Below are 24,029 nucleotides of genomic sequence, written 5' to 3' on the forward strand. Positions count from 1 at the left end.
ACACCCATCTCCTGCACTTTTTGGCACCCCTCACTCCTGCAGCTCCTGGCACCTCCCCGCTCCTGGGTCGTGGGCAGGGAAGCAACGCAGGACGTGATTATTTTCTCCTCTGGTCTCTACCTCTCACCATCTTTTTTATTTTTATTCCTTCCTTCTTTCTCTGTGGGCATTGCGTTGATGTGGTTTCTTTTATGACTTTTTTATTTTTAGGCTTTATTGCTTGTGGGAAGCAGTTGTGTGTGGTCGGGCTGCCAGCGCCCCTCAGGCGGCAGGTGCTCAGCCCGGCACCCCCCATTATTTTTTGACCCTGTAGATAATTTAAGCCAAATTTGATGGCGGAATAAAGACCTCAGACATAATTAAGTACCTGCAAGTTTGTGAAAATAAATAGGTGGGTATAAAAAGAGAAAGCCTACCAAATCCTGCGTGGAGGTTTGATGCCGTGCTTCCTCCTAACGAGGTGAGGCAGCAGGGGATCAGCACCAGCAGGGGGGACCTGGGGCCACAGCGGTGCCGTGTGGCAGGGGAGCACCCCCGTGGGAGCTCGCTGTCCTGGGCACTGCCAGTCAAGTGTCGTATGTGAAAGCTGCAGCCGGGCTTCTGATTTACGGCACTGCCCCTGCGATGATTTGTTTTAATAGGTGGCCTTGCTTCGCCTCGCTCCTTCTTTGCTTCCAGTAACAAGAATGTTAACAAATACAGTAAACCATAATAATCTGTTGGCTGGCTTATAACATGACGGATGCTGGTTGTGTTGCAAATGCCCCAGGAGGAGTCAGGTTATTCTGAGGTATCTTTCCGTGTTGGGTACTGATACAGCCTGCCTGCAAACCTCATAGTCTGTGGTGTTTACCTTGGCAGCGTGCAGTTTTTGCAGTAGTCTTTTGCTCTCCAGAAAGGAAACTGAGTTGGAGAGGGTGAATGACTTGCTCACTGTTGCACAGGATCTTTTTTGCATGCATCGTGTTCCCCCCGCCCCAAAGACCCATGTCCTGCCATTCACTCTCCTCCCTCTCAGAAGCCAGAAGCTATGTGTGACCATGTGAAACCGTCTCTTCCTGGTGTCTTCTTTACATGAGTCATAGTTTGAGCGTCCAAACTTCTGAATTTCACCTGCCTCTGCTTGTCAGTCTGTGTCCTGCATTTGGCAGGGTTCTGCAGCCAGAGCTCAAGGCTGTTGCCTTTCTACACCCGTGCAGTGCAGCTGCAAGGGAGGCAAGTCTTTAGTAGCCCCCAGTTGCACTGACACACCTCTGCCCTCCTTCCTCTCTAGGTCCACCTCATGGACGCCCTCAACCTGGCTATTTTCATGCCCCAGGTCACTGTGACAAGCTTAGTGAATGAGTTTTTTAAACCAGAACATTGTAGGTATTTGGGAAACAGCTCCTCAACCTATTTGTATCCCATTCCTGTTTCTGGGATTTGATCAGCTTCCACAGATGAAGCTGGCTTTGCTGCCTCCTTTCTCTTTTTTATCTTCTGGTGTGTGTTGCTGTCAGAGGCAGTGTTAGCACAGGGGTGCTCGCTGTGCCAAGCCTTGCTCCTGGCCCGGCACCTGAGATGAGAAGTTACAGCCCTTGCCCGGGTATGCGATTTGAGGCTAAGACAGACTATGATTTTGTGTTGCTGACCCGTTGTTCTCGTGGCAGTCTGGAACAAGCTGCCAGTGTAACACATCCAGAAACGGGCCTAGATGGCCTGGAGGGGCAGGGAGCAAGAGGAGAGCCAAGGAGGGTGCCTGCAGCATCCATACAACTGGGATGAGCTTTGCTCAAAGATCCAATCCCTGGGAGCAAAGTAAACGTTTTAGGGGTGGCCTGGACAGGACAGTGGGTATTTGAGCAGAATTGAGAAGCCACAAGCCAGGCGAGCTGGGAAAAAAGTTCAGAAGGTGGCTCCTTGCGCCCTGCAGGGAGGCAGTTCACAGTGTGCTTTCAGACCTCTTTAAACTGTACTTTCCTTCACAGAACAGTGACTTTTTCCCAGAGTAGCCTGTGCATCAATTGCTTTAGAAAGTGGCCTTTCGGCATCTATTTGGTGTGCTCGCTTTCAGGAGGGAAGGCGGAGGCACCCCCCCACAAGCACCCAGCCGATGCAGGCCCAGCACAAACACCGTGTACCTCAGCGCAGAAGCATAGGATGTAGAAATAAAGGTGAGGGAAGGGCAGGCTGGTGGGGAAGCACGGTCAGAACAGCTCGGAGAACCACAGCGTCTATCCGAGAGCTGGCTGTGCTCATCGCGGGGTGGGCCCAAGCTGGCACAGCCAAGCAGCTCTAGCCCTTCTGCAGGGCCCGTGGCCAGGGGCCTTGCGCAGAAGCAGGTGAGAGCCCCACGGATGTATATTCACGTCGCCACGTCGATGCCCAGTACCGTGCGTGCTGACAGCTCCCAGACTTCTGCCTCTCACTAAACCCTGAGAAGTGCCGTCCCCAGCAGGGCACAGGCTGTGTCTGCACCACGTGGAGTCCAGCGTGGGAGCTGTATAGCTGGGCACATCGTGCTGCGCCTCCTCTTCCCGAGGCAGCTGGCATGTGAGGGTCTGCAGGAAGGTCAAAGTTACTGCCACCAAGAATGATTCCAAAAGCTCCAGGACCCATTGTTTCTGTCCTGTCCCTCGCTGCCTTCATCATCCTCTTCCCTCTGTATTTTTTTCTGAGGCCTCTGCAAAGACTGCTTTCATGGCTTTGGACCTCCTTCGCTGCGGTTGGCCATCTTGTGTCCTGCAGCTCCTCCTCGCCAGCGGCATCTGCAAGGTGATCGCTCTCCAAGTGATCCAGGGCTCCTTGGTATCATAATAATCAAATAATGGATCTTGGGAATATTTTATTAAGCAGTTCTTTTATTCTTTCTTTCTTTCTTTTTTTTTTAATATATATATATAAGATAATTTTTCCTTTACTCTCCTGTGGAAAACAGTTATTTCCACTAATGCATGTCCCATCAGATTCAGGTAGAGTTCTTAAAACCTTCAAAGCAGCTGAAAACAACATTTTAAAGCCTACAAAAGTCTCTGATATAAACTCTGATTGTCAGTGGCTTTGTCAGATGTGTTTCTCCAGTAGAGCTGTTTCTCACTGGTACAAGTCTTTTATTTCTGTCTCTGTAGGCCTGAAAATCGCCGTTGGTTGTTCTGCCTGCAGATGGGAGTCCTGGTGCAGGCGGCATTTTGTCAGCCCTGGCGTTCAGACAGGGTGCTCGAGGGCAGGATGGTGTGGGAGGTGATGCTCCTAGGAGGGACTGGTTATAAAACACATGGCTCTCCAAGTGACTCAGGACAGAAGACCTGTAAGAGTAGCCAGCTTTCAGAAGGCACAAAGGGAAATGGAGAGAAGGCAGCATTCAAATCAGGCTTTTTCATATCTTCACCCTGCCATCCAAGCATCCACAGAGCCAAAGGCAGCACGTGTGATCTGGAGGGCACGAACAGCTTCGGCGCCGGCACTTTGATTTGCGTTGTGCTAAAAGAGAGGAGGAAATTGGATATAAAACCAATATAGGTATGATGAGATGGTAACGATAATTGAACATGGCAAAACTGTTCTCATCAGGCCTGTGGAGCTTGCAGCACTCTGTAATTATTAAACGCAATCACCTAAAACCCAGAGGCAGAGGAGCCGCCTCTGATGGGACCAACTGTGGGAACTCATTGGGATGCCCGGCGTGCAAACACTGATGGCTTTGCAAGGGGTGACAAGCGATTTCTGTTCTGGTTGAGCTCCCTGCACAGCAGTGTCTGTCCTGTGATGAGCAAGGCCTTCTCCTGGGTGCCAAGGGTTGGTCGTTCAGGGCCGGGAGTGATAAATCAGTCACTGGTGGCAATTACGAAGCCTTGCTCTTGAGAGGCTGCCGAGGGTGGAAGGATGGGGCCTTCGGCACGGTGGCACCACATGTTGTGCTCACAGAGTTACCTAACTCCTGTGGGATGCAGTTCTTCACATCTTCCTTCTGGGTTTGTTAAGGCAGGTCTCTTAGGAAAAACACCGCTTTAACGAGCTTCCTGTGACAGAAACATGCCAACTGCCTTTTGCTTTCGGGCTGTGAATTCTGAGCTGGTTTCTGAATTGGCACAGCTCTTCCTCTGCTGTTATGAGTTGGGTAAAATCAGCAGCCAGGCTGTTAGAAAGAAGTGGTTTCAGTTGCAAATACCCATAAAAAGGAAAGCCGTAACTACTGGTGATAAAGGGCCAGTCTGCTGAGCACTGTTAGGGCATTTTGGCACGGGGGGCACACACGTGGTGGTGAGCGAGTTTCAGAGCTGGGGCAGTTAAATCTTACTTTAACTACTTCAGGCAGCTGAGCACCTTGCCTCATAAATATAGTAGGATTATAGTGGCTCCTGATATGTGCAATCAATGTGCATTGCTCTATGTGTATAAATGATTTCTTGGTGTATGATTACAACTGTGTAAGCGAGAAAGCCATCTGATGTTTCCGTAACACTAATTGTCTGAACTGTCTCTTTTTCTCCTTTGAAGTCCCACCCAATTTGACCGTTCCTCAAGAAAAGTCCCCCCTGGTCACTCGGGAAGGGGACACGATCGAGCTGCAGTGCCAGGTGACAGGAAAGCCCAAGCCCATCATCCTGTGGTCCCGAGCCGACAAAGAGGTCATGATGCCGGACGGGGCGATGCAGACGGAGAGCTACGATGGCATCCTGAGGATCGTGAACGTGTCCAGGGAGATGACAGGAACCTACAGGTGCCAGACCAGTCAGTACAATGGGTTTAACGTGAAACCCAGGGAAGCCTTAGTACAGCTCATCGTGCAGTGTGAGTAGACACTTATTTTCTTTTTGTGTGGCTTTGCTGAGAAAAAGAAGTTGATTTATTTGTCCCCTAAGTAAACAGCAGCGAAAGTCTTATGGTTGTTACATTTTTGGTGCTGTGTTGTTTGGCTCTGCAGCTCCCTGAATTCATGGTTTTAATGTAAATACAGAAGTAAAAATGACATAGAAGTCCCATTTATACTAAAAAACTGCAGGGCCATGATTATTTTCCCAATGCCTAGCTCTATATTTCTTGACACAGGAACAAGCACACGAGGTAGGAGGACATACTTCTAGAAATGTGGATCTGATACTGACCTCGTTTGTTGGGAGTGTAAAACAAGGGGGAAAAAAGAGCAAGAGCTGTTCCATCTTAGCTGATCTGCATGCAGGTCTGCAGAGCTGCTTCTGACTCTAAATGTGAACTGTCAGCATCAGGAATGGGAGGGAAAACTTAAGAGGAAATCAATTAATTTGGAAATGCTCAGTGTTTATTATTGGAAAATGAAAAGCCTGGGTTGATATGGCTTATGGGGAGCAATGAGCTGTTGTTTGTTGCCGTGTAAAAGATGTTTACTTGCATTTGTCTGTGGAATTTTCAGTACTTACATGCTTGTGCAGCCTGTACTTGTTCCAGTTTCAGATGCCCAAACGTTATGGCAGATTTACTTTAACAGCGCTCTGTGCTCAGCACAACTGACCTCATTTGGGGCCTCCAGTGCTGAGGTACTGCAATATATGTAGTTATTGCTAATAATCAACTGATTTGTTTTTTCCAAGGTCTGTTGTATAACAAAATATTAATGCACTTGATCACGTGTTGTGGTATCTGCCGTGCTTTCATCGGAGCTGCTTACTGGTGCACGTTTAATTTATCTTTTTGTTGGAGCACATCATCTCTTCTGTTTGTCTGTGCGGAGTCCGGCATGGCTGCAACATCCTGGTTCAGGCTGGTCGTGATGCTGGGTGCCTGGGTGCTGAAAGCTCCTTCGAGTAATTCGGTTCATGTACCGATACACATGTGGAGGGCACTCGTGATAAAGTGAGGGCTCCGGTGGGAAAGCTCTGGAGGTAAATCTGCTCCAGCAGCTACAGACAGCAAAGCTATGAGCAGCGGCGGGGACAAGTCAGCTGCCCCATCCCCCACTGCCTTCCTTTGCCACTCCTATGAGAGAACAGGGCTTTCTCCTCGCTGTCTTTAGGAGCATTATGAATCAAGAGAAGCTCAGTAATTTTCAGCTTTGCTTTTTTTATTATTATTATTATTTTATCCGAAATCCTCAGAAGCTCAGTTCAATGGAGGATACTGAACAGAAGCATTCAGAAGCACTCTTGACATGGCTGTGTACAACAGATGGGATGTGTCCCGTGGTTTGCCCTGGAAGGCTTTATTTCAAGTCTTTGAAAGTCATAGAAACTCTCCTGTTTATCCAGCAAGCTCTGCATCATTTATCCTGCTCCATTTCAAAGCTTTTAAGCAGATGCTATTATTTTCTTCAGCAAGGAGGTAATCGTGCATTTCATGTTACAGGAAGGGATGGCTGGGTTTGGGTCCTGAGGACTGTTTCCCGGGATGCAGACCTCCCACCACCTCCTCCTCTTCAGGCCCTGAGCCAGGTCTTGGTGGACCCAGGGGACGACTGTTGCTGACTTCCAACAGCATCTGTTAGCTGGTGGATGCGGTGCTTGGGTTGCTGTTATTTTACTGCATTTTACTGGAGGAAGGAGCTCTGGCTTTATTTATTCTGAGCGCTTGATTAGAAGCAACAGTTCCAGTATTCTGAAAGAAATGAGAGACAAATTGAAAATGGTTATAATAAATGGAAGCATAACAGGTATTTACATGAGAGTTTTCTTTAGTCTGTCCTTGTTCGGGTTCCTACACACTTTATTCAGATCCCAGTGAGTGACAATTTGGAGGCAAACGGACAAAGGAGATGTTGTGCAATGCTTTGATTATATTTCTTGTGGGAAGAAAGTACGTGTGTTCACATTGACTTCAGCATCATTTCCATAACTAACATAGTATTTATTCAATTGTCATAAAAATCACTATTTTCAGTAATTTTATAGTATTTTTATATGCTTCTATTAGTTAGAAACAAGGAAAGATATTTACTTTATATTCAACTCATTGATTTCAATTTGTGTATGGTACGTGGGTGTGTGAGCAGATATGTTTGTGGACCTTTGTAGCTGCATACTGTCCCATCCTCTCTGGTGTAAGGAGAGTTTCTGTTGTGGGAAAAGGGCTTTCTTTCTAACCAGAGTGGTATATCACTGTTCAGCTCCACAGGGCTAACCTCTCAGTAGAAATACTGCTCCCGGTTGGTTCAAACTTCAGAAAGATTGCTAAGGATAAATGCAAAGATAAAGATATTTTTAAATTTGACCCACTCTTAGTTCATCCTACCAATTTTAATAGGCAGAGTTTTGCTTTTTCTCTCTTCTCTCCTGTTTTGTTCCTCTCTCTTCCCCCGTCTTCCCTTTAATACCATGCTGGGGCAACATGACGTTGGCATCCCAGACTGTGATTTTTCTATGAGAAATGGCTTTTTTCTCTGCCGTGTCATAGTTTGACCTCAAGTCATGGTTAAAACATATGATGTTTCCTGTTGGCCATCAAATTATAAAAATTCTAATAGGGAAAAGCAAACTCATCGTTGAAAACAAGAGGTAAAGGACAACACAGCTCTTTTAGCCCCCGTCTGCTGGACAAGATGTTGTCGGTGTGCTGTGCAGTCCGCTTCAAAATCTTTGTCACATCCTGAAGCGATTGTTCAACAGTAAAATTCAGAAAAGGTGCTCATTTTGAGGACTAATTGAGAAGGTTCACAAGAGGAATTTAATTGAAAATCATAATGATCCGGTTGTTAGGCACCTGTGCCCCCTGCATGGCTTTGGAGAGTGAAACACCCGCAGAAGGCAGCAGAGCCTGTCCTAAGGAAGGTGTCTGGGATGTTTTTTCTTGTCCAAGTTCCCCGTCTGTAAAATAGAGATAACATTTTCCTACCCTAGAGGTTGCAGAGTTGAGATTCTGAGGATGCAGTAGTAATGAAAGACATGCCGTCCTTGATTTGATCAATAACTCCTGGATCCTTTGGTTATTGCTGTTATTGTCCTGTACTGTTTTCTCTCAGGTATGTTGTCACTCTCCCCAGGCTTTCCCCAGGGTTTGCTGAATTTGATCTTCATTGTTTGTTAGATTTCGTGAGTCCTGCTAGCTTTTCCGTGAGAGATTCATTAGGAACATGGAATACAGCACCAGGAGCAAGAAGAGCTAAGCCCAGAGGGGTGGGAGTGGATTTTTGTTGTCATTGCAAGGTCCACTGCCCACGAGGGAGTGGGAACAGCACAGCGGTGTTTGGTGCTGCAGGACGCTGCCTGCAGCAAAGTGCTCAGAGGTGGCCAAAGCTGCTCCAGACGGAGCTCTAGCTCCTGTTGAAGCTTGTGTCCGCTCTCAGGCGGCCCCACCAGGTGGGAGCCTTTCGGCCATGAGCCCAGGAAGGTCTCTGGGAGGTGGCTTCCGTGCCCTGAGTGGGACGGGCGAGGGGATGCTCTAGGCACGTGCTCCTCGGTGTGGCTGCTCCCAGCTCAGTTTGAGAAGGGCACGAAGGAACAAGCAGAAAGCAGGAGTTAGGTGCAGCGCTGGGGCTCGGAGCCCTGCGCCTGCCTGCAGCACTGACCATTTCCTTGTGTGCAAATTTAGATAAATAAAATAAATAAATAAATGCCTGCTGTCGGCAGACGGGATGCAATCCAGTAATAATTTAAATGCACCGCTTTTATTGCTGGAAGAAAACACTTGGGAAATAAAAATGCCATCAGGTACAATATAATCAAATGTTTACATCGTGTACCTTATCAAGTGATGATAGCACGAAGGACAGAATCATTTTTCACAGTGGACATTGCTGCTTCTTGGACTTGCGTTTTATATGCCGTAGTTTTACTTCGGTGCTATATAAAATATTGTTTATAATATAAACTGTTTTCCAAATGCATTGGTCTCCAAGTACTTGTAAAGCCTCTTAAAACATCAAATATATCTCCTGGTAACCTGGTTGGCAGAGCAGTCGACCACATTGTGATGCTCTGAATTTCCCTTTCAGTTTGGGTTCTGGTTTATGTATGTCATTCCTCCTCGGTAATAAATTCTGAGCAACTAATGAAATCACACTGAAGGGGAATGTCCTTCAGGGATTATATTTGAAATGGAACAGAGCTAATTAGCAAGAAATATGAGGCTGAATTATGATCTCAGGTGCATCATTCCAAATCTGGAGTGAATCAGTGGGGCATAAATTAGTTGTTCTGGTTTTACATCAGCAGGGACAGCTCAGAGTTGGGTCCTCTTTCTTTTGATTGTCGAAGTTATTTGCAGGTGAGGATTGGAAAAATTGTTTTTATGCTTTAGACAGGCAATTCCGCAGCTCAAAATTTGCCATATCTGTGACTGTCTAAATATGTGCCTTATGAAATATGTATATGTAAATATATATTATATTAATAATGAAAAATATTTTTTATGGAAAACAAAAAAGAATTAAATGTTCTCCATCCCAAATAGAACTAGAAATAATGAGCTTAAAACTCAGGGAGAGACATGGAGATTTAGGAAGGGAACCATGGGAAGCTTTTTAAAAGACAGGGCAGCTGATGGTCACAGTCACCAGCCAGGAGACGTGCAGACGGGTCCATGGATGCCTTGCGTCCTTGGGAAGCCAGATAGGCAAAGCCCTGCAGGAGGCGGGGAAGGAAGGGGATGGGACTGGGGAAACTGCTCTGCTTTGGGGAAGTGCACAGCGAGCTTTAGCTCCGGAGAGCTGTGCCCCGTGTTACCAGGGCCACGACAGCAGCTCACTACTTAGGAAGATTCTTGCATTCAAGTCCTTCATTCATATTGTTGGGCAGAGGTAAATGAGTTAAGGATGCTGTGTCATGAGTGAGAATCAGCACTGCAAGCCAAGCTTCCAGAGGGAAACCCTCTAGATTTTCAAATTGGCCTATAAAATTTTGAAAATGTATTAAAAAGGGGGTTGTCAAGGAATTTCTGTAGGTGAGAAGCAACTCAGTAGGGACAATGTCTTTATTTTTGAATAACCACTGACATCTGTGTTTAAGCATGTTGAAATGACAAAGGAAATCCACATCTTATGTTTTACATTCATATTATTTACATCACATATATACTTTTTTTTCCCTTAATTCGTGATTGTACATTTGAGTAGAAGAAGCTGATTAATATTCAGGGCAAGTTTATATAATCCAATATATTCCTAGACTGTTTGGTTTGTTACTTTCTGAAGTACTTCCTTTGTAGGTCACTGGCTAGTAGCTATCTCCATAGATTGGGTTTGATTCTGATGGGAGACGGGACAAGCTGAAGGAGGCTAGAATTGGACCTTGCTACTTACATCTTTCTGTGCTATTTTTAGTGTTTTGGTTTTGTGTGTGTGTGGTTTTGCAGTTTTTGGTGCATGTTGCCTGTCTGCGCCTAAAGATTATCTGTCCTGTCATGGTACATGTTTAAGGTACCAGATATGGCTAACACTGTCCTTACCTTTAACCAGTCAGTAAGTCGGTACACTTTCCAGGTCCTTGGTTCTTAGACTAGAACATTTCCAGAAAACTCTCGTATGGAAAACTCTTTTTATATGAAACATTTGTCAATAACTCTTCGAGAAAGTTCTCAGTGAAAGATGATAGGGAACAATTTCAGCATAACGCTTCAGCAATTACAGCTTTGTGTGTAATTTATCTGAACGTTGCAAGGCAGGAAAAGTATGTGGAAATAATGGATGGCTTGATCAGCAAAGTGAAATACTGGGAGCTTTTTGACATTTAGCAAGGCCAAAGGCAATGACCTGGAGTGGTAATGAATATGCAAACACTGGCAACATGGAAATTGTAAATGCAAATGAGATCACTTGAATTTTTCCTTGTTTAATATTAAAGCTATATATAGAACCTCCTGAGATGTTCCTTCTTCTTCTTAGAAAATCCAAAGGACAGAGCAGCAGTGAGTACCCCAGAAGTTAGAGCATAAACATGGATGTTATTGGGAAAAAAATGAATTACTCATTGATTCTTTTGAACAATTGGTCATGTAGAAGATGGTCTTATACACAAAGAATTTCATAGCAGCATCTGAGAGACACAACAACAAAAAGTTGTGGTTTTTTCTTTGTTTTTAAGAAATGAGAATGAGAGGAGGAAGAGGGTTAGTTGTAAATATTGCATATCTAAATTTAACATACATAGAATCAGAAAGGGGTGTGTTTGAATGCCCTACATCTCATGGATATGGCATCAAGGATCTGAGTAGTCAGGCGGATAGTCTTGGGAGGACTTTAATCCTTTTAATCCATCAGTGCACAGTAGTTCTTTCAGGTCTGTTCACGGAAACTTGCTCTCTCTTAACCATGGTAGGTTGATGCTGACACTGGTGTATTGGTACTCCCAGCTGTTTTAAGTTAACCCCAGGAGTGTAGGATGTCCCCCTGAAAGGCAGGAGAGGGAGGAACAGTATGAAGCAGAACAGCACCTGCGCTCCGTTAAGAGCCTTCAGTGTGCATAAGCGGTAGGCTGAAATGTGGTGGAGTTTGGGTGTGTTTAATGCTGATGGAAGAAGAAGGCTGTCCCCCCAGAGCACATGAGTGCTCTGCTCTTAAATGTCATCAAGCTGGGCAGGAACCATCCAGCAGGAATCATCCTTGGAAAGTCAGGGAACTCCTGTACGTGTCTTTGCCCTGTTGTACGCTGAGAGAGGCAGGCATCTTTCTGTGATGTTCCACCTTGCTTCTTCCCAACGTGGACTTTGGGGTTAGGACTGTTATTGGTTTTGTGATTCCTGTGAGGACACACAAAACTGGAGCTTCCTTCCTGATCCTGCAGCAGTAAGGGCAGGGGGTGCTGCCTAACCAGGCAAGGTTGCCTTGCCTCAACAAGGCAAGCAGAGGAGCAGCTGGTTCTGGTGGTGGTCCCCTTGCAGAGACCCTGTTGTAGATAACAGGAGGGGGAAGCTGGCAGTGCCCACCTTCATTCCGATGTCAGCTTGCACAGCTGCCAGGCACGCAGCACCTCCCTGAAGAAATGATGGGCTTTCTGCTCCCTCCCCAGAATGTCTGTTTCTTAGGAGGGCTTTCTCATGGGCTTTTGAGAGCAAGTGGGCATGGCTGCATGGGGAGTGAATTGGGAGCTTTAGTGCCTGTGTGCGGTATTTGCAGGAGCAATGAGGTTCTCTTCTGTCTTTGTGCCGTGCATTGGGCCAGGTCTGATTCTGAAGGAGTTTTGTTGTGATATGACGACAGAGAGAGCCCACCTCCACAATTAAGAGATAGGAAGGGCAGACATACACCGTGAGATACAACGAAAAAGGACTGAAGGAAATCTGTGAGTCTCTGTGCTAGGATTTGTGGTCTTCAGTGAAATGGTCATGTGCAGCAGGGGAGCAGCAGACAAAGGAATGCCACAGATAGAAAATGCCACAAATGTCAACAAACACCATGAAGGGCCTATAGCACCCACAGGAGGAGAGAAGGCAGGGAGGGCTCCCGAGCTCAGAGGGCAGTGCCAGGGCGTGCGCTGCCCTGCGCCCCCCAGCAGGGCCACGGCCTTCCCTGGGACCAGAGTGGGGACACACCTCCTGACGCCAGGCACCACGTTTACAGGCAAATCTCCTTCTCACCCATTGTTTTCTAGGCCAAACGTATTAATGGATTATACAATTGATTAAATGAATTCATGGAAGGAAAGCTACTAGGCACGCACAACCCCAGCCTTGGGGCTGCCCGCCCGCAGGCGGCTGGAAGCAGGCTGTGCGTTGGGCGCTGCTCTCTGCCCTTCTCCTGCTTTTCTCTTCTCTAAATGTTTGCTGCTGACCAGCAGCAAGTGGAGAAGAGTGCTCTAAGGTTTTTTTTTTTTTTTTTTTGCTTTAATCTAATCTTAGGTTTTATCCTGTCTTTAGCATCTTAAGCTATTTGCCTCCCTTGGTCCTCTTTACTGCTTTGTTAGTAATTTAGGATGCTCTCCAATAGTGCTCTTGTTCTGTTTGTGAAAAGCATTACACAAAGTTCAAGCACAAATATGTGCATTCGCCAAATAAAATTCGTAACAAAATCAACAACCAAGCAACAGAGAGGTGAAGCAGCATAATTAGGTTGCCCATTCCGCTTTTTTTTTTCCTTTTTTTTTCTATTGGCTCTTTTTAACTGAAGAAGGTGCAAAGTAAATATACTCCTTTTTTTTTTTTCTGTATAATTTAGGTGACTTATTCCCTTAATTAAATAAATCCACATTTTAATTAAAACTATGATTGCAAAGTGAAGTATTTAAAGTTTAGGGTTTTTGGATTGATATATGTACCTAACTAATTTTGGCTATGAATGCTGGTGTGTTAAATCAAGTATTTGGTTACATGATCATTTCTTTTGCTTGGTAAATAACTCCTCTGGTCTAACTTTTGAGTGTTTCTGGCTTTAACACTCTCATGACGTAAAGTCTTCCAAGGCAATTTACGTACTTAAGGACTGGTTGTTACTTTCTGTGCATTCTCTTATGGCAGATTTTTTGTTATTATTATTCAGACGTTTTGTCCACTGCTGCTAAGTTGAAGTTTTGCAAATCATTTTGCCTGTGGAGAAAAAAATGGTGTCAGCAGGCACATTCCTTTCACTCAGCAGCAGGAACGAAATTAGACCTCAATTGTGCTGGTACATAATCAGTTTTTTTTGTGATGGAGCTAGTCCAGAGGATGCTGGACTCGCTACAGCAGTCACTGAGATGCTGTGAAAGCCAACGGGATCTTGGTTGCTGTGGGGCAGTGCTGCTTTTTCAAAGAGCTTTCTTTGGGTCATTCCCATCAGGCTTTGGAAAAATCTGTGTTGACTGTAGTGTGTGAGATCTTCCTCTACTCTTCTCCTCCCGTCAAAAAATAAAAAATAAAATGTTAGGAGTTAAATGAGAGAACAGTAGGAGTTTTGCCAGCAGCATCAGTGAGTTAAAGGCTTCAAAGGAGAAGGGACATGTAGGTTGGACATCTGTGTCAGTGGCTTAGGAGGGTGTGGGTTTTACCCTCATGCTCCCTGCATGGCTCCCCAGCTCCACCACCTTCCTGGGGAGCCCCATTCTGCTTGGTGCAGGGAGATGTAAATTGCACAAGCAGCAATGCACACACCTCTCTGACCTCAATTTCTTGATGTGGGGACCACAGCCATCTGCGCTGGGCGTCTGTGCAGCCTGCCGGCAGCATTAGTAACCTGCACAAGTTGCTTTCTGGGGAAAGTTTGTGATTGAAAATTCCCAGTAACGGGATTTCTCATGCTCTCTTTCTGATATTCAGAAGCTTTCCACATAATAAAAGAGAAATTTCACACCTTTCATTTATTATTGGGTCGGTAAATAAAAATTCTTTAGAGTAAACAAAGAGGAGGCATGTCATACTTTTTTTTTTTTTTTTTTAGAGCAACTGTTATTTCTGAGAAGTCCAGGACCATGAAAAGATACTCAATTACTCAAACCATTCACAATTAATACATATTTGTCACTTTTCCAGGGTCCTTTGTAGCTATTTGCTCAGTCCATTCATACAGTTTCTTATCAAGAAGGCTGTTTTTAGACTCCCCTGTTTTAATCAAATGTTTCCCTCAAGGTATAGCTGTTTATTCAGATTTATTTCATCACTCATATTTATTATTGGCACAATTTCTCCTTTTGCTGTGTTAGCAACCACTAATAGACTGCGTCTGTCCTCGTCCATTCTCCCCGATGGCAGTCCTCCCGTCCTGAAGCCTGGGCACAGCCGAGCCCCTCTCTGCCTGCCGCTGGGCGCAGCTTTGCTGTGCAGCCCTGGGCTTCCGTGGGAGGCAGGCACAGCAGTGTGGCACTGCTGATTCCCGTTCAGCTGCGGTCTGTTGCAAAGCCAAGGTGTTGTTTTGTAGACCTCCTTCCCACCCATTGCTTCTCCATGCTGGCTTTGTCACGCTCTTTTTCCTTGTCCAAGTACCCAGACTGGGCAGAGCCAGACACGAGTACCCAGACTGGGCAGAGCCAGACAGCTCCTGCAAGTGGCCTTCGCATCTGGTCATGAACCGTTGGTGAGGGCTCAGAGCTTGGCTGCCTGATGAGCTTTACAGCACCCTGTGCTCCTGTTTCCCCCCTGTACGGGGTCACGCTTCTCTGGCTCGTGTGGCAATGCCATGGCAAACAGCACCAGATGCCTAGCTCAGGCCAAGATGCAGGACATCAGTAATTTCTCCCCCACCACCTCTCTCTTACACTCTCAAAGAAGGTAATTAGCTTACTTTGACATGATTTGCTGTTGACAAATCCCTCGTGACAGTTACTCATCTCCGTGTTACCTTCCAGGCGCTCACACATCAGTGGATTGTTTGTTGCAGCGTTTGTGGGAACTGAAATGGAGCTGTCTGGGCCATAGTTTCCCAGCTCCTCCTCCCAGCCCCGTTTTCAAGGTAGGGAGTGGGTTTGTCATTGCATAGCTTTCTTGTACCTCCTGGTTCCCCCAGTTTTCTCTAGATGTTTCAGCGGTCCTTTCAGGCTCAAGCTTATTCAGGCCCTTCCAGTATGAATGTACATGTAGTCTTTACATTCTCCTGAACTCAGTTCTTCCTGCTGGGGTGACTTACTTCTGACATCTGAGGAGAGTCAGCTCTTTTATAAAATCCTGATGCGCCAAGGCAATGAAGGAGTTTGATTCTTCTGTACCAAATGTTATTTGTATGACAACTAGATTGAGTTGTAAACCTCAAACAAAATAGTTGATCTTTCTAATTCACTGCAAAGAAAATGTTGATGTTACAGAGTACCACCAGGAAAATCAGAGTAACCACAGAACTGACTTCACATGTGCTTTTGTGTATGTCCTGCGTGCAGCCCTAGGCTGGCTTTTCACTTTCCAGATAGAGGTTATAGCCTCGATCCACTCTGATGCTGTTTTTCCTTTCATAAAAGGTAGTTGACTGCGATGTCAAGGTCAACTCACTGGCAAGTTCTCTCTGTCCTATTCATTGCCTCAGCCTGATTTGAGGCTGTCGTAGCCTTTTGTCTTTAATCACATAGAGACTGAAATTCATTCCAGTCTTTCATGGAACCTGAAAGGCCCCAGTTTTTGTGACTTCTCAGTCACTGACTGTCAAATAGCCAAGACACCTGGACTTGACCTTTCAGTTCCTGGAGGTGCTGATCATGGAAATTCTCACCATCTCCCTCCCTGCTCCTACCCTTCCTGTTTTGTTAGGCCATTTACAGGGATAAATTGCCTGAGGGTGAAGTTCAGCTTGTGGGTGAGACCAGTTAAATGTGCATTTTGTCATTTTAATCTTTAGTGTCTGACTGTATGGGCTGGAAATTCTCAAGAGATGTGTTGCATTACAGCTTACAGCCCACACAACAGTTAGCCAACCAATTTCTTTTCCTAATTACTCATGTAACAGACCTTTTCGAAGAAAACCACTCATTTTATTCACACAAATGCTCTTTATTCAAATCATCTTGCTGCATTTTGAATACCAAAGCTCAACATGAAAGAGACCACACTGGTGTGCGTTTTATTAATTGTATATTGTTTCAGCTTTGTTTGAAAAGCAAACTGTCTCCTGTTTGTATTGGATTGAAGGATAAAGAAGGCAACAGTACTTTATAATCTACTGAGACATCCACAGAGGCCTTGTGTATTTTGGATGTATTTGATTCTAATTTTGTCCCTGAATTTCTTTAGTGTATCCGTTGTTTAGTGCATCCACAATTATACTTGCATTTTTCTTTGGACCAGAAAATTTATATCAAAAAGAAGAAAGCAAAATAAATCCTGTCTTTAAACAACAATAACAACTTCATCTTATTAAATTTAATATCATCAACCTGGAATGAGTTTATTTTAAGCCATTTTCTGCTGTGCTGATGTATACCTTTAAGATACAAAAACAGATTTTAGACCTGTGACTAGTGGTGTTCCCCAGGGGTCAGTGCTGGGTCCGGTCCTGTTCAACATCTTCATCAACGACCTTGATGAGGGAATAGTGTCCACCCTCAGGAAGTACGCTGATGACACAAAGCTGGGAGGAGTGGCTGACATGCCAGAAGGCTGTGCTGCCATTCAGCGAGACCTGGACAGGCTGGAGAGATGGGCAGGGAGAAACCAAATGAGGTTTAACAAGAGCAAGTGAAGAGTCCTGCACCTGGGAAGGAACAACCGGACGTATCAGTACAGGCTGGGGGATGACCTGCTGGAGAGGAGCTCTGTGGAGAAGGACCTGGGGGTCCTGGTGGACGACAGGTTGACCATGAGCCAGCAGTGTGCCCTGGTGGCCAAGAAGGCCAATGGGATCCTGGCGTGCATTAAAAGGAGCGTGGCCAGCAGGTCAAGGGAGGTGATCCTCCCCCTCTACTCTGCCCTGGTCAGGCCTCACCTGGAGTACTGTGTCCAGTTCCGGGCTCCCCAGTACAAAGAAGACAAGGATCTCCTGGAAAGAGTCCAGTGGAGGGCCACAAAGATGATACGGGGCCTGGAGCATCTTCCCTATGAAGAGAGGCTGAGAGACCTGGGTCTGTTCAGCCCTGAGAATAGAAGACTGAGAGGGGATCTTATCAATGTGTATAAATACCTGAGGTGTGGGAGACAGAGGGATTTGGCCAACCACTTTTCAGTGGTTTTTGGGGACAGGACAAGGGGCAATGGCCAAAAAATGGAGCACAGGAAGTTCTGCACCAACATGCAAAAGAACTTCTTCACGGTGAGTGTGATAGAGCACTGGGACAGGCTGCCCAGGGAGGTTGTGGAGTCTCCTTCTCCAGAGATATTCAAGGCCCGTCTGGACACCTACGTGGGGAACCTGCTTTGGCAGGGGGGTTCGACCCGATGATCTCTTGAGGTCCCTTCCAACCCCTACAATTCTCTGATTCTGGGATTCAGAATCACAGCCTCAGGCAATGCTGACTTTACCTACAGCTCTCCTGGCCAAGGAGTGTTCACCTGCCCCAAAAAGCTCCATGGAGGAGGAGGAGGAGGGTGTCCATGCCACTGTGATGCCATCTAGTCCAAAGTTCCTTCATCCCCACCATCAGGGTCTTTTTCCTGTGTTACTGCAAGGAAAAACTGAGCCAAATGCTCACTGCACCCAGCATGAAGGCACCAGAGGCCAAAGTAGCTCAGCTGCTGTATCACACTCGGGAGGGCTGCATGTGGATGTGGACTGAAGATAGTCACCCCCTAAAGACGGTTGCAATACTTCACCCACCCCTCATATTTTTCAGATGCTCTACCAGCACCTCTGGCTGTTCAGGGTCAGCAGCGGTGCTCAGATCCATGTGCCAATCCCTGCTCATTGCTTTGTCCTTTTTGCAGGAGTCCTTCCAAACTCATCTCAAGCACTGACTCCCCTGTGGAGAGTTGTGCTCTGGTGTGAGCTGGGAGTGGCTATAACAAGATTACTGTTGTCCTGAGCAGCTTGAGCTAACGGTTTCCCAGCCAAGCCCCTGGTTCCCATCACTTTTGTTGTTTAGTGGGTGGATGCCCTGCACATCTCATTTCTTTTTAGCCTCAGTCTTCAGAAACTTGCACCCATCTCCAGTGAGGGCCTTCACACCAACGCAGCAGTGCATCCCGGGTGCGGGTACAGCTACGGGGTGCTGCTGTCAGAGCAGCTTCGCCCTGCGAAGAGCCCAAGCAGGAGGAGCAGCTCTCACAGATCCATGCTTCAGTCACTTTATCTTCGTAGAATCATAGAAAAATTAAGGTTGGAAAAGACCTTCAAGATCATCTGGTCCAATCATCACCCTACCACCAATGTCACCCACTAAACCATGTCCCTACACACCACATCCAAACTTTCCTTGAACACCCCCAGGGACGGTGACTTGACCACTTCCCTGGGCAACCCGTTCCAATGCCTGACTGCTCTTTCTGAGAAGAAATGTCTCCTGTTTTAATTGTTGAAGAGTAGTGCTCTTTGTTCTATTCTTTGTTTTAATTGTTAAAAAGTAGGGGCACGATGTTTCCATTTTTCCACTCACCAGGGACATTGCCCGAATGCCAGGACTTTTCAACTATGATAGAGAGAGGCTTGGCAACTACATCAGCCAGTTCCCTCAGGATGCTGGGATACATGTCATCAGGTCCCATAGACCTGTACCTGTTTAGATTCATCAGGTGGTCTCAAACCTGCTCTTCACTTGCAGTGGGTAGGACTTTGATCCCCCAGCTTCCATCTGTGGGTTCAGGGAAATGAAAGACTTGGGAAGCCCGTCTACCAGTGCAGATGGAGGCAAAGAAGTTGCTGAGTACCCAGCCTTCTCCATGTTTGTCATTACCAATTACTCAGATATAGAAACTCACTCCTAATATAAGAAATTAGCCACCTATAATTGCTCACACACTACTATTTTCACCCCTCAGCCTGTTTTCACAAATGTTAGAGGTGCATGGTAGCCCTCGGGGACTCCTCCTGTCACCCCAGCGCAGCAGCCCGAAGGAAGCTGGGTCCTCTCTTGTGCTATTCCTCGAGGCTCTGCGCAGAAGGGATGCCCCCTCTTGCACAAGGGCTGGGGGATGGGAAAGAAGCACTCACACAACCCGTGAGAATCGGCAAGAGTTGTTTATTGCCGGTACATCCTGCAGGTAAGCCTGCGGGATGCCCATGGTGTTTGGTGGCTCCAAGCTAATGCTTGGGATGGAGCCTGTGTGACAACAAGTAGGGAGCTGGCCAGGCACTCCTGCGATGCTGTTGGTGCTCTCGGATGGCAGAGAGTGAAGACATGCTGCAACAGTCCCAGGTCTGTTCTGGCACAGGTGGATCCACTTCCATTGCCTCCTCCATATCTTCTGGTGGATTCAGCTCCATAGGCTCCACGGTGTTCGGTAGGAGGCTAAGCCAGTCCTTGCCTGGGACTGCCCAAAAGGGATGCCTTCTGTCCAGCATGTTTTCAGGCCAAGGTGCCGAACCAGGGGGTCGTCCTGTTCCATCCCTAGGCTCTGTGCCACTCTTGGCTTGATTTTCACGCATGGGTTCAATGCTGCCGCCTGTTTTGTGGCCATGCCTGGGTCCCACGCTGTGTTCCCGACTATGGGCACGCCTCTTCTCCCCACGGCTGTCTGCCTGATGTTCCTGGCTTTGCCCCACACCACCGTTGCGCCTATGGTAAGGCCGAGGCCCCCTGTTGCTGGGTGTTTGAGGGGGCAGCCTGTTCCCCGTGTCGTTGCGGTACCAGTTGTACCGCTTATGCGTGTCTGTGGGCTAAGTGCCAGAGGTCTTTTGAGCATTGGTGTACCTTGTGCTGCTGGCACTATCCCTCTGCCCACCACACGTCTCCTTCCTGTCAGCTGCCTTCCTTCTTGGTGCCTCTTTGGACGGCATGGCTGTCCTTACGCACCAAGGAGGGCTGCTTCTTGCCTTTCTGCTTCTATTCTCCCTCGTGCCACGTACGCTGGCTGTCAGAGGAGCTAGTCACTGGGTGAGTGGTGGGCCAGCTGCAGGGGGCCTGTTTTATAGGGCCCGCAGCAAAGGCGGGGCAGTGGTGGCTACTGTGACCTCAGCAAGCCTCTCTGATGGAGTGGCCCACGCGTGGCCAAAGGCGGCTGTGTTGGGAGTGGCCTGGAAGATGCCCTCACGTGGACAAGGAGGAGGGTTGGGGGGGCTGAGGGGCCCTTTTCTGAGGCTGGCTCCCCTGGGCCATTTGGCTTGCCAGAGAGAAAGGCTGCCTGCCCCTCGGCCACAGGGACTGCCCTGCACCTCCCATCCTGTGCTCTGGGTTTATTTTTAACACTGTTTTTTAGGTAATTTCATTCTATTCTTTACAGAAAAGAACAGAAGCAAGGTGCATCTTCAGTCCTAATTCCCATGTGCGCTTTCTGCTGAGTGAAGAATTTCTTCCTCATATCACATCACATCTAAATCTCCCCTCCATTTGTTTAAAGCCATTATTCCTTGTTCCATGGTGACACGCCCTGATAGAGTCCCTCTCCAGCTTTCTTTTGGGCCACTTTTCTGGGTTAAGTTAGGTGGCAAAACTGCAGGACCTTGCAAATTGCAGCCTGATAAGACCTTGTTCCCCATGTTCCACATGACGTGTTCCAGCTCAGGCGCTAGCCTCTGATCGGTGTAACATAGAAACACAGAAACATTAAGGTTGGAAAACACCTCCAAGATCATCTGGTCCAACCATCACCCTACCACCAATGTCACCCACTAACTCACGTCCCCAAGCACCACGTCCAACCTTTCCTTGAACAATTCTGTGATTCTGTGATACAAAAGCTATATTTCCTAGTGGTGAGCATAGATTTAGCTCCAGTGATTTTGGTGTTTTGCTCATTTAAGCCAGAAGAGAATTTGGCCCCAGATGTCAAAAGTAAAATTAATATTTGCCTTATAGAAATTCATCTGAATCCTTGCTAGATTTCTGACTTGGATATTAATTAAGCAAGGTGTGATCAGATCTATGATTCTCTTCAAAATTTTACTTGGTTTGGTAATTTCTGATGTCACAATTTTGGATCCATCCAAACATCCAATTTGCTGTCATACTTGTATTTGACCAGACTGAATTTGTTGGTCAAAAAAATGAAGTGTAGGACCAGTAGCAAAAGCAGTCTTATCTTTTCTTGGCTCTGCACGCTGTCACCAGGACGTGTCAGTTATGAGATGAAAAGTTTTTAGAAAGGTTGTTGGCCCTCTCCTTTGAAGTGATTCTCTTGCATGCAGCTAGCAGTTGCTGAACCTTATGGAGCTCTGAGCCTAAGATCCTTTCATTGCTAATATTCATCTTTTCTCTTTGACACACTTGGTCTAACCCATGAGAATTTGATCCTGGATCAAAGCATCGATGTGTTTCAGTGTGTAGGCAGCATATAGACATCCTGACAGTGAAAAAGCCAACTAGAATAGGAACATTCATGTTAAATGTTACAAATAAATAAATGAGAAACATCTTCCTTGGTTCTGCCATTCATGCCATGTCATACAGTTACACAGAACACATCCATACATATCCAGTCATATCTCACTAATCCTCTATTCAAGCTCCTTCACAGGAGCTCAGACAGCTTTGTTTCTGAAAATTGGTAATTAGCAGTTTATGTCTCCCAGATGCATTATTCAGAATGATTGCCATGACCCATCTCAAAACTTTGTGGCCCTTGGAATATCACTTAGTCTGGGACTGGTCCTTCAAAATGCCTCCTTGAAAAGAAATTTAGATAGTTGATTTTTTTTCCCCTTTCGTTAAAAGAGGGAATTAGCAGTTTATGGATACTCTAAGGGCCTTCTTGATTTTCTTTTCAAATCAAGAAGGGTTTCTCAAAAAAAAAAAAAAAAGATATGTAATCAGTTCCTGTCAGACTAGAATTCAACAATGTATGCTTGCTGATTGCATCTAGCTAAAAAATGTCCCTTGTTCTCAATCGTCTCAAAGATCTCTGTATGCCAATGCATGTATGTTCTCATGGCAAAAAATACCATCTTTTATCATGTGGCATACCTAAGGCCATATCTACACGCACTTGCCCTGGGTGCTGTGCCATGCATTACAGTCCAGGATGAGTGCGTTTGGCACGCTGAGCTGGCATGCAGAGGTTGATGCTGTTGGCATTATAGGAGGTAGGAAAATGCCCAACTACCTGTCTCCATTTGCATTTTGAAGAAACGCTTTCTGTAATTTCCTTATGATTGATACATATGCAGTCTGATTTTGTCTTTCTTGTAAAAAAAAAAAAAGTGGAAAAAAAGTATTTATATATATTATAGATCATAGAATTTATGATTCTTTATATATACACTCTGTTCTGTGTCTGGCTGCTGTATATCTGGATGCTATTGTTGTTCTTATTTTTCTCTCTATATAAAACCTTTCTATGTCTGGTAGGTGATTTTAACTAACGTATTGCTAGTGACAGAGAACCAAAAAGCTCAGGCATGCACATTACATTAAAATAATTGGACATACAGAATACAGAGACTTCATCTCTGTCCCCATTTGAAAACCAGTGCAGAAGCTACATTGGGCATCAGCGAATCCATACAGAAGAGAGGAGAAGAAAGTGCAAGAGAAGCAAAGTTCACTAGTGCTGCTGCTTATGCAGTGACTTGCTTTGTCAGGGGGTTATTTTTAGGCTGAAGTCGAATTCTCAAGGGGTGTGGAGCAGCTTAGCCCTTCCACTGTAATGCAGATGAGCTGAGTGTATGCTGGTGGTGGTGTACCTTTGTGTTTCCAAAATTATTTTTGTGTCCAAAAGTAAGTCAATACTTGGAAATGGTCTTCAGTATTGGGTAAAGCTGTCTCAGGAAGGAAAAATCAGATGAGCAAGGTCAGTATGGATGTGAAAGCAGAAATTACCAGAATAGAATTAAGGAAGCCTCACTTTCGGAGTTGAATTTTGCTTGGATGGGGGTTTGGGGTGTCCAGAATTCTGCAAGAACTGATTCATGAAGTCTCAGGTCCTGCAGCAAAGTTTTCTAACTTCTGACTGAGTCAGAAGCAGAAAATGGCAAAGGTAGGCACTATATTAAAGATTAAGTAAAATGAATATGATCCAAGCGAGAACAGGTTTGCACGCCTGACCTCGAGTTTATGCAAAACTTTCAAAGGAAAATCTAACTTAAGTGAGGAAGTTAAAGGAAAAGTAGGGTAAACTGCAACATTGGATTGACGAATATTAGTGATGTAAGAAGTGATGGTAAAATAACTGAATTTTGAGGTAAGGGAGATGTGCAATATCTATTTGTATTAACTCTGCAAAACTGTTTTATGTATTGGAAACTGTGTTTTCAGTTATGTCTAACAAGTGACCAAAATGACTGGCTCAGAGAGAAACAGCAACAGATAGTGTTTGAAAGAGAAATATTACTCTGAAGGGGGGAGCTCCCCAAAAAGCAGCCCTGGGGACAATTATGTTTAACGTCTCAGTGATGGGGATGGCACAAAAGATGGGCATGTTTTGATGGATATTGCTGGTGCCGTGCAGTAAGGTCCACATGCCACAGGGCATTTCCAGGTACTCACTGAAGCTGTCCTGTGGTAGCCAGAAGCAATTTATCTGCACTACTCTTGCACTTTGTCTGGGCTTTTATTTCTCATTCTCAAAAGTAAATTTGATCAAAGCCCAGCAGTAGACAAATGCCAAATTTGCATCATTCTCCTTTAACAGAAGTCTGCCTGGGAGGTATTGTTCATGAGGAGGAAAATAGAGTTATCATATAGAAAGGACCTTGGTGATTTCAGAAATGCAAGAAAGTTTTGTACGTTAAAATG

General features: G+C 45.9%; 1 protein-coding gene across 1 annotated transcript in view; it reads left to right on the plus strand.

Moving 5' to 3' along the window:
- MDGA2 (MAM domain containing glycosylphosphatidylinositol anchor 2) overlaps positions 1-24,029 on the plus strand; it is a 334,490-nt gene that overhangs the window by 212,602 nt on the left and 97,859 nt on the right. The window contains exon 8 of the mRNA XM_050711142.1: positions 4,477-4,770. Coding sequence (XP_050567099.1) covers positions 4,477-4,770 — 294 coding nt within the window. The remainder of the gene's footprint in view (positions 1-4,476; positions 4,771-24,029) is intronic.

This window comes from Cygnus atratus, chromosome 5 (genome assembly GCF_013377495.2).
Source record: "Cygnus atratus isolate AKBS03 ecotype Queensland, Australia chromosome 5, CAtr_DNAZoo_HiC_assembly, whole genome shotgun sequence".
NCBI classification, from domain to species: domain Eukaryota; kingdom Metazoa; phylum Chordata; class Aves; order Anseriformes; family Anatidae; genus Cygnus; species Cygnus atratus.